Here is a 15000-nt window from a genome sequence, read left to right as displayed (position 1 = left end):
GTGCCTCGGGGCCCTAATTGCTGTTCTCACTACTCTTCACAGAGAAGCAGAAGCCGTGAGAAGTCTCGCAAGAAACCACACCACCGCGCAGAGAGGTGAGGTTGCTGGCTCTGCAGCGCTACTACCTACGTTGATGAAGGAAATTTCAATATTATTATTAGATTTTTTTCATTCATGTACTGACCACATTCTGTTCTGTATTATTTGCTCATTTTTTAGTAGCAACCAATTAAGAGAAGTAATACCTGATATTCTGTTTCACTGTCTAAATTACCTGATTTTGTATGTATTTGTAGTACTATAATTTTGTCAGAATGGTTGTTTTATTTATTTTTTAAGAGGATATAGTTTCCAGAAGAGGGTTTTGTACATTAGTATTTTAATTGTGTTTCCTTTGACTTTGGTTTACTATGAAACCAAATTAAGATTAGTATTTAGGCAGTACTCATTTATCATTATTTTCTTTGTATCTTTAGTCTAAGGAAGGAAATATTTATTTTTCTTTCTGTTTTTTTGTTTTTTTCTCTCTCTCTGTCTGTCTGTCTCTCTCTCTCTCTCTCTCTCTCTCTCTCTCTCTCTCTCTCTCTCTCTCTCTCTCTCTCTCTCTCTCTCTCTCTCTCTCTCTCTCTCTCTCTCTCTCTCTCTCTCTCTCTCTCTCTCTCTCTCTCTCTCTCTCTCTCTCTCCCCCCCCTCTCCTCTCCCTCCCTTTTCTCATTATTTTTATTTGTAATATTGCTCTAGATTTTGTACGGAATAGTGAATAAAGTTTTGATGTACCCTCTTTTTTTCCTTTTTATTTACTCCTCTAGATGCACGCATTTGAATTTACTTGCTTTTTAGTTGATGAGAAAAGTGTTTATTTTTTTATGGCAAAAGTGCTGACAGATGCTGTCAAGTCCTGTAATGTGAGATGGTATTTTCTATGCTTGTTCAGCTCGCCAGAGGCTCAGCGATCTCGCTCCAAGAAGCAGCACAGCTCAGACGTTGACTCGTCACCAGATCAACGTTCTGCAAGACACCAAGATGTCACACCTTCCAACCAACAGACATCCAGAGACAGTCCCAGAGATGGAACGAGGGGGAGAGAAGGCCAGAGAGAGAAGGAGTGGGACAAAAAGAAAGAGAGTGTGTGTAGCACCTTGTCTGAGGGTGATCAGGGTCAGGCTAGGAGTAAAAGAAAGAGTAGAAGTAGAAGTAGGACCACAAGTGGAGATCAGAAACAAACCTCACCAAGGGGACCTGCAGCTTTGCAAATATCCATTGCAAATCAAGAGCATGAGGTCTCAGAGAAAGGTGTTAAACCAGAGGTCTATTGCAATGAGAGATCAAACAGCCGTGACTTGAGCTATTCCCCCATACAGCGTGAACCGCAGAGATATGTGATAGGCACAGACCCGCAGAAGGTGAGGTCAGGGTCCCGCTCTGTGAGCAAGTCACCAAAGAGATTGAATGTTAGAGAAAGCCCTTCCTGTGGGTCTATACCCTTGCCAAAAGTGGGCAGTCCGAATAAAGTGGGATTAGGAGATAAAAGTAGCCCAAAATGGAATCAGAATCAAGCTGTATCAAAGGTTTTAGAAACCAATGATGTTATAAGAAGACCAGGTGAACTGGTTAGTATCCGGGCCATTGGATCTCAGGAGTTACCAAGACTTCCACAGAATGGGCGGCACACAGGACGACCTTCTGCTAGCAAGTCACCAGCACCTCACACTAGGTAGGAACAAAAAGGATTCTCCCCCTTCTTTTTCTTCTTCCAAGTTACATTATGGTTGTACATATCTTAATGTGATTGTTACATTCTTTTTTCTAAAAGGTATATTACAACACTTCCAGTGGGGTAACAGCAGCTTCACCAACCCATAGCAGGTACTCCCGAAGCTCCAGCAGAGGAAGATCATCTTCGCGTAGCACACGCAGCTCACGTTCTCCGTCTTCATCAAGGTCCCGTTCACCGTCACCACGCTCACGGTCACCTACTTCTCGCTCGAGATCCCCCAGGTAATGAGGAAGCTTCTCACATGGTTTAATGATGCTTTGCATTCAAGAGGCTTAATCTTTATTAATAAATTTATGTGTATATGATATTTAAATAGAAAAGAAAAAGAAAAATCAAGTAAAATATCTAACCCCTTGTAGGTCTCGTTCTCCACATTCCCGGTCTAGATCACACTCTCGTTCAAGATCCCGCTCCCTGAGATCGCACTCAAGATCTCGCTCGTATACAAGGTCAAGGTCTCGCTCGAGGTCCAGATCAAGAAGAAGTAGGTCAAGGTCTCGATCCAGATCCTATGGCCATTACAGCAGATCGGCCTCGCGCTCAAGATCCAGAACAAGGACTAGGTCCCGTTCAAGGTCACTCTCCATCCCAAGGAGGAGAGGTTCTCCTTCCTTTCTAGACAAGAGAAGGATAACAAGGTCAGTAATACATGGAATATAAAGATGCCTGTACCTAATGCCAGAGAATCCTCTGTTTGTCTCCCTCTTTTTCTTTAAAAGAAAATGTGCTCGTTGCCGTACTGCACACATCAAAGTCTTTATATATGCATCCATTCCTTATTATTTTATCATCTATTATTTTATTTGATGTATATTTTTGTAGTATTGCAAATTGCCACAGTAGTATCAGTGTATTATTTTATTTTATTGGATACATTTTGTTATGATTATTTTTAGTAATTAGATCTAATATCAGTTTTTATTCTACTGTTTTTAAGTGATAGCATTCTTTATATCTGAATATTATTCTTACCAGTACTTGAATTTAAGCTCTTCATTCACTGTTAGAAATTACTGACACGTCATACGAAAGGAGAGCCCCTTCATTCTGCTCTCCTTTTATCAGTGAAGTATTTTGATGTTTTATTTCTTCAGGAAACTAATTTGATATTAATCACCAAAGAGCAGCTGCCAATAACAGTTTGTGATGCTGAAGATCAGAATTTTTATCCTTTTGTAAGAATCACATGAAACTACTATTAAAATAAGTAAAGTGATTAAAGATAGAAATGGCTTAATATATTTATTCAGAGCAAGTCCATAAAACACTTTATTTTATTTCTCATCCTCTTTATACAAGAAAATATGGTTTAACCCATTGACAGCATGAACATGCACCAACTGTCCTGTTCACATTGAATTTGCTTTAATGTGTTTATTTTTCTACACATATATGGCTCTGTGAGTTTGTCTCGCCAATGAATCAGTTCCAAAGCCTGTTTACCCTATTCCTTGAAAAAAAACATTATAATGGGGTATTTTAAGTATTTTGTTACTATTATGGTTATTATTATTATTATTATATTTTTTAATGTTTTTTTAATGATTTTAATAAAAAATAATGAGAGAAAAAAAATAAACATTATTTTCCCCAAAATTCAACGAACTGGTAAAAGGTGAACATGCCAAAGCCTAACTCTGAATTGGCACTTGTGGAGCCATGTGTGTAAGAAAAAAAAAAAAAAAAGTGAGTATATATATGCATATGCATATGTATATGTATATGTATATATGTATGTAGATATATACATATATACATATATATATATATATATATATAATATATATATATATATATATATATATATATATATATATATATTATATATATATATATATATAATATATATATATATTATATATTATATATATATTATATATAATATATATATATTTATATATATATATATATATATATATATATATATATATAAAATTTTCCTCAGTTAATGTTTTGAGTTAATTGTTATTGCTTTTCTTTTCCATGCTTTCTCTCTTTATTTTTTTTTTTTTTTTTTCTCTGATAGACCAAGTTATTTGTTGCTGTTTTGAGTTTTAGACCATGTTGATGTTACAGTACTTTATTTTTTTTTGTAGCACTTACATTGCACATCATTAGCACATTTATTTTGTAACAGATTGTGTTGTATGTTGAATTGTTTTGCATGTTTGCTTGAGATGCGTATATTATTTTATATGATTTTTATTTAACAGTATTGATTGATTGATGGTGACATGTTTTATTCACTGAATCTGAGGTAAGTTATAGTTCTCTCTTTTTTTCTCTTTTTTCTTTTTGTCTCTTGGTTCCGAAGCTTACTTATAGCACACTTGAAAGGGATCTTCTTGATTCTTATTTGGCTGCTGCATAATGATGAATATTTTGTCTCTCTTGTCTAATTCATAGATAAGAATCATTAACCTGAACCCCATTGACTAACATTGATTAGAGAAGAAAGGTTTTTACTCTTCACATGTTTTCCTTTTTTTTTCTTTTTTTTTTCTTTTTAGCTCAGCTACTAATGATAATAACAATATTAAAAGAAAAAGCTTCTAACTGTATATAAACAAAGAATTGTCATTAAAAGCAACTAATATCACTAACACAACTAACTCCACTAACAAACAAAACAGCGCAAGGAAACGGCCAGTACCCTACCATCGTCCGACTCCCCCCCCTTCCCCATCTTCTTCCGAATCATCTTGGTGGTCTCGCAGCCGCAGTCGCACTCGGAGCAGATCCTGGAGCCGTACACGTTCTCCCTCCTATAGTAGGTAATAAAGAAACAAAACTCCTGTTATACACTTTTCAACAGAGAAGAAGGAAGAAGTCCAAATCCGACCGCGACACAGCTTGGTTGAGAGCTTACAACGTTCCCATATCAATGCAATATTAACTCTCGGTATAAGATGCATGTGTTATTTTTGTTATCTCTTATTTGGAGGTTAGCAATTCGTCAGAAGTGATTAACGATATTGATGACTGTTTTATAATCTTGTAAAAAGTGTATAGGAGGGTATATTACAATGCTTTCACAATTATATCAGTTATATCCTCATATACAATAAATGTATATAAAACTTGATAAACAAAGCATTATGGCAAAGTCTGTTAACTCCTGAATACTTTATTTTACAAGAAGTAAGAGGAATCAAAATATCATATTAATTTGATAATTTCATAGAAAGAGTGAAATTATTAGGGTTTTGTAAAGACTGTTGTACTGTACCTACCATAGGAGAGATAAGTATAAAAATTGAGAGCCTTTGCTTTTGTCGGTGTGGTTACTTGCTTCTCTTTAATGAGAAACTGCTCCGGTTAGTAACACTTTGTCTTCACCACCTTGTTTCTATATAAACTCTTTGTATGGGTAAGTTTCCACAGTTGGTAGACTCGTCTTCTTAAACAAAAGCTTGTTCTCAACATTCATTTGAGGATGTGAAAACTGAAGTGCTTGATAGATAGAATACTCATGCATTTGAAGTTTCCTTGTAGAAATGCATCAATATTTTTTAACCTTTCAATATATTAATTGCCAAAAAGTGATTACATTCCAAGCATGGCATAGATTGAAGTGTCCTCAAATTTTGGGTGATAATTCTATTTTCTAGTGCATATCATGCATAGTAAAACTTTGTTTTTTAAGTTCTCTGCATTTGAACTCTAATGTTCGTAAACCAGTCAAGAAGAAGTAAAACAAAGCAAAACAAAATAAGGAAATATCAGGATACAAACAATACTTATTACACTACAGTATATAAGTAACTGGTATCAGATGCCTTCAGTATTTTTCACCCATGGCTTGAATAATAGAAGAACACTTCACGCAATTGATGTGACTGGTTGGTGTATCTTCGTACCTGGTAGTCAGCATTTTCCTACAGTATGTAACTGGTCACACTGATGATGTTAAATATTGAATTAAAAGTGAACCTTGCAGTATTCATTTACACAGAACTTTATAATTTAATGTATGTTATAATATTGAAAGGCAATTGAATAGGTAATTGTTGATATATTTGTTCTAGTCATAATAGGAAGTTTAGTGTAGTGCCAGACAAACTAGTCATGTATTGAAAATGCAAACTAGTCATGGAATATTGCTCAATGCAATTTGTGCTGTTGAAAAAGTTTTTTGGGCAAATTATTATAGAAGGGTGTAATTCATTTTTATGAATACAACAAAACATTTTTGAAAAAAAATAACAAGCTAACTATTTGTTGTTTATTGATAATGCTTCTGTTGAATAAGTGGTAACTAGTACAGAATCCTGTTCAACTACAAATACTTATCCAAGAATACTCAGCAAATAACTTGGTGCAATATTTGTATAGCATTAGGTATTGAGATTTAATAGATTATGTATGATAAATTATTTATGAGATTCTGCCATGTGATGTTAGAACTCATGTCTTATTACAGTGGCCCTAATACTTCTTATAGGAACTAAAACCAAAGCATATTTGTACTTAATTATTTACCTGCTTGTGATTTCTTTTATTTATTAGTTTCCTTTGTGACTTCTAATGCTGTCCTTTTATTTATTTATGATCTAGTCTCTAAGGTATATTTAATTAATTTAGTATCCTGTTTACCTCTTATGTACTTAATTAAACTTGAATATTCTAAATGGTATGCATACCATAATAGCTGTTTACAACAATTGTGTTGAGAACTTTTGTTACTTTTGTATATCTTAGGAACATGTCCAACGGAGGAAAGTTAAAGATCCCAAGGCATATACATACAGGATTCATGCAAGCATCTGTGCTCTGAATTTTTGTGTTTTGTCTTCTTATTAGCAAAAGTAATTTGTACAGTTGGACATTTTCCTGCAAATGATGTTTAGATTGTGTACAAAACTATATTTTCCATTTTCTGGTCAATTAACAATTTGATATATATTATATGTATATTTTGTGGTCACATTGTAATTTAACTGTCTAGTCATCTACTTAAAACAACAATAACTGTGAATTGTTTGTTGCAATCTATTTATTATGATTATCTGTAGAAAACATTATATTTATTTTTACTGCAGTATCGAATGTGAATAAGCCTTTCCAAGTTTTATAAGGAGTAATTGCTTTTACTGCTGTTCACCTTCTAAGTTTTGGATGTACCTGCACACTTTTCATAAAGCCAAAGTCATCTCCAACCAGTTCCCTTGTTCTTTGTTGCTCGATTGCAAATGAACCCTCCCTTTGTACTGAAAGCCTTGTATGACTTCATGACACCTCCCCGGGCCTGCATTAAATCACTGAGAATTCTTTGTATGCGAAGCAAAAGGTGATATAACAAATACCAAAAACATTCACTCTGTTAATTGAAGTTCATAATCAAGGACACCTGGCTGGCTATAGATACTAACTATTGTAAAGTGCTTAAAACTTCTGTGTTCTTTTACTGGTGCAATATTTTAACAAATGGCGTATTTACTTAAAATTATTTTAATTAATGGCTTTTGCTTAATTGTACAAAACATGAGGAGAATTTTTGTGCAAGTGCAGTGACAGTGCAATTTACAACTAAAGCCTACCATTTTTAGTGGTTCTACAGGACAATAACTTTTAAGTTTGTGAATACTTGTAATATACAAGAGCAATTTAAAAATTCCTGACCTATCCAAGTGTCTTTTTTCTTCAACTTTTTACTGGTATCATATCCAATAGCATTAATATTTACATAGATCTTGTACAAAAAATAGAGGTTTTCTCCAACAGTGCAACTTTTTAAATTATTTTTACAAGGTAGCATCAGTAAAATCATAAAGAGAAGAGTAAGTCTGCCAAATATGTTTATATTGTCAAGTCTAATAAGGTTTCAATACTTCTGTACATTTCATTGGTTATGAGAAGCCTCAAAGGCCTAGAATTTGTGGACATGATTATTTGCAACAAATCATTTTGTATTGAAAAGCTACTTAAAAGTACCTAAGAATCTACTTACAATTACCCATATTTTATCTAATACTGCAAGGTTTTAGCTAGTCATTCACTGTTAATTTCTGTCTGTTCTTTTCTTTCTCTTGCATAGTAGCAGTTTTTATTTTTCCCCATTCCAAAGGAAACATGTATGTTTAATTGATTTTCTAGTCATTGTCAAATCATTTTGAAAAAAAAAAAAAAATTGTATGCACTTTGCACATTGGTCATTAATACTCTGGTCTCATTTACCAATAATTTAAATATCTGTAAGGCAATTATGCCTCAGTACTCAAAATACAGATTAGCTTCACCCTTTTTTTTTTTCTAAAGGTGCAATAATTCCAAAACAATCAACTTTTTATCATTATTAAATAAAAGCTCTTGGGTGATTGCTTTTTTTTTTTTTAAAGCATTTTATTCCCCCAAGAGACCTGGGTCTGGGTCTCTCTACAGGCACCTTTGTCTCCTCCCTGCCACATTTGGAATGTTTGTGGTGTCATATGCAACTCTTGAGCTGCCTCCTGACGGCCAGCTCATTGGGCATGTTTGGCCAGTATGGTGTACCCCTCATGTAGAACTGTGTGATTTCAATAGTAAATAGACAATTACACTGAACAGTTAAAAAGAAATGTTTTTCATTTAAACCTTTATTACCTCAAAATTCCGAATGCATATCTGGATGAAGACACAAGTATATATGGAATGAAAAAAATGAAAATGATTAGAATATCACAATAGTAGGTAAAATGATTTCTCCTTTTATATTAAAGTAAGAAATATATGTATATACTGTACAATGTAATCATTCAGTCCAGTCTTCTTCAGATAAATTTACTTACAAAAAATTACTTGAAGCAAAATTTTGGAATATAATTATCATAATCATGATTTTATCAGTATTTTAGATAAGTCATCAGTAATAAACAAAATTAATTTGATATTTGTACTATAAATATAAATAGCATCTAAAATACTAACCAAGTTTATGATGACAGCAAAGATAATTTGCACGGAACTAGCAACCCTTAACTTGAGAGTTTAATTTGACAAAGTAACACACTTGCAGACTGAAAAATCTATTTATCAAAATTCATATCCAGCTATTTTACAAAATTAGGTGATGATGTATACTGGGAATGTGATGCTGAAAGTACATTTATTGCATAAAAAAAAAAAAAAAAATTGTATGCACTTTGCACATTGGTCATTAATACTCTGGTCTCATTTACCAATAATTTAAATATCTGTAAGGCAATTATGCCTCAGTACTCAAAATACAGATTAGCTTCACCCTTTTTTTTTTTCTAAAGGTGCAATAATTCCAAAACAATCAACTTTTTATCATTATTAAATAAAAGCTCTTGGGTGATTGCTTTTTTTTTTTTTAAGCATTTTATTCCCCCAAGAGACCTGGGTCTGGGTCTCTCTACAGGCACCTTTGTCTCCTCCCTGCCACATTTGGAATGTTTGTGGTGTCATATGCAACTCTTGAGCTGCCTCCTGACGGCCAGCTCATTGGGCATGTTTGGCCAGTATGGTGTACCCCTCATGTAGAACTGTGTGATTTCAATAGTAAATAGACAATTACACTGAACAGTTAAAAAGAAATGTTTTTCATTTAAACCTTTATTACCTCAGAATTCCGAATGCATATCTGGATGAAGACACAAGTATATATGGAATGAAAAAAATGAAAATGATTAGGAGAATATCACAATAGTAGGTAAAATGATTTCTCCTTTTATATTAAAGTAAGAAATATATGTATATACTGTACAATGTAATAATTCAGTCCAGTCTTCTTCAGATAAATTTACTTACAAAAAATTACTTGAAGCAAAATTTTGGAATATAATTATCATAATCATGATTTTATCAGTATTTTAGATAAGTCATCAGTAATAAACAAAATTAATTTGATATTTGTACTATAAATATAAATAGCATCTAAAATACTAACCAAGTTTATGATGACAGCAAAGATAATTTGCACGGAACTAGCAACCCTTAACTTGAGAGTTTAATTTGACAAAGTAACACACTTGCAGACTGAAAAATCTATTTATCAAAATTCATATCCAGCTATTTTACAAAATTAGGTGATGATGTATACTGGGAATGTGATGCTGAAAGTACATTTATTGCATAAAAAAATAAAAAAATAACATTGCACATTGGTCAGAAATTGCCATTTTGCGAGTTTACAATATGAAATCAGTTCTTTGGCATTTGAAAGTTCATAGTATTTCGCATCCGTCAGAGTAATTATGAACTTAAAAATAACTTTCATCCTCGATTAATTCAATATATAAATATAATGAAAAATTTCATATTGTCCATTATTGTTATTTTTCAAGTTGTATTAGTGTAGTTCTACATGTTGCTGCATATGGTATGCGCAAACAATAGAACTGTGATAAATCTATTACATGATTTCAGGTATTTGCAGGATGACGTCTTTTTGTAAATTCATTATATAAAACAATGTTCACATATTATCATTTCCAATGTAATAAGTATCAAGCAATAAGTCCAAATGGGACCAAAGGTTGCTGCTCAAGTCTTTTGCTTCGGTTGACATTACACAAACAGAAGGCATTGTGGCCCATGCCATCCAGACCCTACATCCAATAAATTATCAGTTGAAAAATGTGTTTCAGCACCTTTGTATAGGTTTCATTTTCAAAAGAGAGGCAAGATGTATGTTGATATTATGGAAACATCCCAAATCTTCACTTGATTTCCGTAGACTTTTGATCACAATATCGCTATTTGTGACCACAGTCCGTTATTGTCTCACCTCATGGTGAGAGTGACAGATGAGCAGCTGTAACTTTGCACTCCATGTAATTGATATAACATTTGGTTACTTACTTTCTTTCTTTCTTTGTTTTTCTCCCTCTCTCACACTCACACTCACACTCACACTCAAAAACCACTCTTGTCTCACCTTATCACTATGTAGCTCACACACTCACACACACACACACACACACACACACATACACACTGACACACACACAAACATCGCACACACACACTCTAACACACACACACACACACACACACACACTCTCAACCAACACCCACACACCCCCACACACACACACACACACACACACACACACAAACACAACACACACACACTCACACACACTCACACTCACACTCACACTCCTCCTCAGGCACTCACACTCCACTCACACTCACACTCACACACACACACACTCACAGCTCACAGCACACACTCCCACACTCACTCCACATCACACTTCACACTTCACTCATTATCATTCACCTCACACTCATTCATTCACACTCACAACTCAAACTCATTCATTCATTCATTCACTCACTCACTCACTCACTCTTACAATGTGTGTGTGTGTGTGTGTGTGTGTGTGTGTGTGTGTGTGTGTGTGTGTGTGTGTGTGTGTGTGTGTGTGTGTGTGTGTGTGTGTGTGTGTGTGTGTGTGTGTGTGTGTGTGTGTGTGTGTGTGTGTGTGTGTGTGTGTGTGTGTGTGTGTGTGTGTGTGTGTGTGTGTGTGTGTGTGTGTGTGTGTGTGCGTGCGTGCGTGTGTGTCTGTCTGTGTGTGCGTGTGTGTCTGTCTGTGTGCGTGTGTGTCTGTCTGTGTGCGTGTGTGTCTGTCTGTGTGCGTGTGTGTCTGTGTCCATCTGTCCATGTTCGTCCGTCCATGTCTCTCTCTCTCTCTCTCTGTCTCTCTCTCTCTGGTGCTTGATAACAGCCCTGATAATTAAAGGCTTTCAAATGGAGTAAACAGTTGAGGTCAGGTCAGCTTACTAATAGACTTCCTGATGACCAAGCACTTGTGAAATCATCTAGGTATATGAAAAAATAATGGAAACGAAATCATAGTGGGCAGTGCATGTCCCGGGCGTTCCAGAGCGAGATTCATAGGAGTTAATGCTCATTTGTGGTCTGGGGGTCTTTTTCTTTTTTATTTTTTTTAACAAGCTGCTAGCATAACCAAAACCATAGGCAGAGAACACTGGAAATAAGGAAAAGAAATCCATTTACTATTATTATTTTGTTCCATACAAAAAGACTGGTTTTAAAGTTCACAATAATTATAAGAAAGTATGCTAATTAAAAAAAAAAAAAATACTCTACAACCACAAACAATATATACATCTAGTATATCAAGAAAAAAAAAGTATCCTCACACAATTTTAAATTATATTATACTAATCCTTCTTTCAAGACAATACGACGCAGAATATCATGATTTCCTCTTCTTGCTCATCCCCCTCTTTGAGGATTTTGTAGTTTTTCTCCTGCGCTTACGTCCTTTCTTCTTCGCCCCTGGGCCAACAGCACCGGCAACGAGAGGTCTTTGTATTCTCTTATTGAACTGATTATGATAATCAATGAGGGAATCTGTCTGTTCACTAATGGGGACAAAGTTCCTAACGGGTGATGTGGGAATTTCATACTCTTCTTCTTCTTCTTCTTCTGATTCTGGAAACATCAAAATGCTCTTTGAAATTCAGGTGTCTGAAAGTACTGTTAATATATATAGTTACAGATCCAGATACATAACCTAAGAAGTCTGGTTGGCAGATCATTGAACCTATCATTTTCTTAACTATGAAGTAGTTCATTGAATTTCTTACTCTTTATTTTGTCTTTTGGAGATGTTTATGTTTGGATGAACTCATTAATAATCTTTGAAGGTATTCTCTGTGTAATGGCAACTACCTTTCAGAAATATTAAACTATACAATATATTTACTTAGTTTGTCTCTCAGCTATTCATTAAAAAAAAATACAGAAAGCTCCGCCCATTCTCAATTTGGTTTGTTACCCCTGTTCCTAAGAAGAGATTTTAAGGTTGGGATGTCTTTTTACTTTTAACATTTTATGGTTAATCCACCAACATGTCTTTTTAATAAATTATAATTTAAATATAAGGAATAGTTACATCTTTTTTTCTTATAATCAAACTATAACAGGCAAGGAATTAGTGGAAATCATGTAGCAACAGCAAAAAGTTTATGTAAGGGTATGTTCAGCACTTTTTTCTTATTACTCATCTAGCCATAAAAATATTACCATAGACTATGAATACCACCCAACAAGTCTTTGCTGAAAGTCTGTCATGAGAACAATTGATGTATAATAAAAACAAAACAAAGAAGAAAAACAGTTTCCTCTTTCACCAGCCCCGATCGGGGAATCTACGCCTTGAATTTCCAAATGCCGGGGCGTTCGAAATTTATTATGAGCCCACTAATCCATTGAATGGCTGGCCAAGTCACGGTGCCTCCCGGCAACTGTGCTTTTGAATGCGCGTACACATGCTAGTACCGACCCGTCTGTTTGGTTAAACAACCCACCCCCATCCCCGCGGGGGAATTTCGCCTAGCCTTGAATGTCCAAATGCCGGGGCGTTCGAATTAATTAGGCTATATCAATTGAATGGCTGGCACTAATACTGTGCGCCTCGCAACTGGGCTTTGAATGCGCGGTACACACATGCTGTAACCACCGTCCTGTGTGGTGTTAATGAGGGGGAAGTTAGATGAATGTAATTGCGGGTGTTGATTCTTAGGTACATAATAGATTGGTGGCATATGTGGGGAACTGGGTTTAGAAAGGCGTAAATCTGTAAACTCATTTATAACATATTTAACAATCTAAAATTCCAGCAACATTTAGGCCTACACTATGAAATAAACTGGTGTAGCCTGCTTTCACTCCCAAACCTTTATTCACGTAAGTTAAACACCTCATATTCTTAAATAATCTTGATCCTAAAAGACTTGCCAAGACCAAGTTTTTCCAGAAGTTTGTTATGGATACTTTGGGAAAAAATGTTTCAGGGATACAAAAAAGGGCATACGATACAGAAGGTACAAAAAAAAAGGTGTAAATGAGATTAAATCATTTTCACAACACAAAATATGCTGTATTGTGATATTATACCTTTTTTCTACATTTGTCATAATGAAGTCTGTTCAGCATACAATACAGAATATATTACTTTGACTTTTGACCTTGATAAAGATTGACAGGGAATGAATATAAAATATATTATTGTCATGGTATACCATTAATCCCTGCAGTACTTCATGTTGAACCACAAACCCTGTCTAATCAGTTGTCAGTTCTACACCTAGGCCGTGACCGACGACAAGGAAACATATTACTACCTCAAAATCAATTCTCAGGTGCAGGGTAACTAACCAACCTCATGAAAAAGATTGGAGACCGCTAAAAAAAAATTAATGAATGTGTACTATAATCTCTTAAATGAATGTTGTCTCCTCATCAGATTTTAAAGATACTAAGAGTTTAACTGCATCTACAAACTTCAAACAAATAAACAAAGTTACATACTGACCTTCAGAACTGCTTGAAACAGATGAATTGAGTTGGAGCTGGAGATTCACTTTCTTTTTTGTATTTACACTACAACCTTTGGGCGAGCCTGAAAATAATTAAATAATTTTTCAAGGCTTCTTTTATATAGACTTAAAACCTGAAGGGGAAACCGACACTTTAAATCCTTATGTTTCCCTTTTAGTCTCGCCAAATGACAAGAAACTGCTCAGAATACCTACAAGAAGAGCAGCATGTATATTCATATAGGATGAATACCATTTTGGCTCTTATGGGTGTGAACTAGAAACTTTCAAAAAGGTATAGATGAAAAAGAGAGGGTACTTTTCTTTCCCTGATTTTGACTGAAGAATCATTTCCAACATGAAGAAAACAGGTAGGGACTTGAGCACCTCAAACCATCTCTCAATTACCACCAACACCCTGTGCATGTATCAGTAGGTCCAGACATTCGCTTATTAACCCATCCACGACGGGGGAATTCTAGCCTTGAATGTCACAATGCCGGGGCGTTCGAATTATTAGGCCTAAATCAATTGAATAGCCGGCACAATACTGTGCCGCCTGGCCACTGGGCTTTTGAATGAGCGGTACAGTACTGTACCACCCGTCCAGAGTGGGTTAAGGTATATTTACCTTTTCTCTTTTCCATTTACTACACACGTTTAATTTAAAATTTTATAATTTTTTTTTTGCCTTGTGTGTCTCTTACCCCATTTGCGCCGGATGACTTGCTATCACATCCAGTGATAAGATATTTGGTCAAGGCCGGCGCGCCAGGTGAGTGGGCGTACAGTGCTCACTTGTGGCTAGTGCACCCGAGAATCCCAGAGGCGTTAGGCTTATCTGTTCGAAAACCCCAGCATTCTGACCATTTACAGCCGGAATAGCCCCGGCGTGAATGGGTTAAGTTATATTTACCTTTTCTCTT

At 35.1% G+C, this 15000-nt stretch overlaps 2 protein-coding genes across 5 annotated transcripts in view; one reads left to right on the top strand and one right to left on the bottom strand.

Moving 5' to 3' along the window:
- The window catches only part of LOC122251499 (uncharacterized), a 23178-nt gene extending 14844 nt beyond the window's left edge, over positions 1-8334 (top strand). The window contains exons 6-10 of one of the 3 annotated variants that reach the window (XM_043013494.2): positions 43-95; positions 935-1714; positions 1864-1998; positions 2137-2415; positions 4411-8334. In XM_043013494.2, coding sequence (XP_042869428.1) covers positions 43-95; positions 935-1714; positions 1864-1998; positions 2137-2415; positions 4411-4555 — 1392 coding nt within the window. In that variant the 3' untranslated portion in view covers positions 4556-8334. Of the gene's footprint in view, positions 1-42; positions 96-934; positions 1715-1833; positions 1999-2136; positions 2416-4410 lie in introns of all 3 variants that reach the window. The other 2 variants (XM_043013493.2, XM_043013491.2) reach the window with 2 other exon arrangements.
- A 3400-nt stretch (positions 8335-11734) lies between these two features.
- Positions 11735-15000, bottom strand: part of LOC122251500 (uncharacterized) — a 29800-nt gene continuing 26534 nt past the window's right edge. Inside the window, exons 9-10 of one of the 2 annotated variants that reach the window (XM_043013496.2) lie at positions 14071-14157; positions 11735-12185 (exon numbers count right to left, since the gene is read on the bottom strand). In XM_043013496.2, coding sequence (XP_042869430.2) covers positions 11947-12185; positions 14071-14157 — 326 coding nt within the window. In that variant the 3' untranslated portion in view covers positions 11735-11946. Of the gene's footprint in view, positions 12186-14070; positions 14164-15000 lie in introns of both variants that reach the window. The other variant, XM_086556749.1, reaches the window with a different exon arrangement.

The sequence above is a fragment of the Penaeus japonicus genome, unplaced genomic scaffold, assembly GCF_977035675.1.
Source record: "Penaeus japonicus unplaced genomic scaffold, GWHDUDI00000001_assembly GWHDUDI00000033, whole genome shotgun sequence".
NCBI lineage: Eukaryota > Metazoa > Arthropoda > Malacostraca > Decapoda > Penaeidae > Penaeus > Penaeus japonicus.
This window is presented reverse-complemented; position numbering and strand designations above follow the sequence as displayed.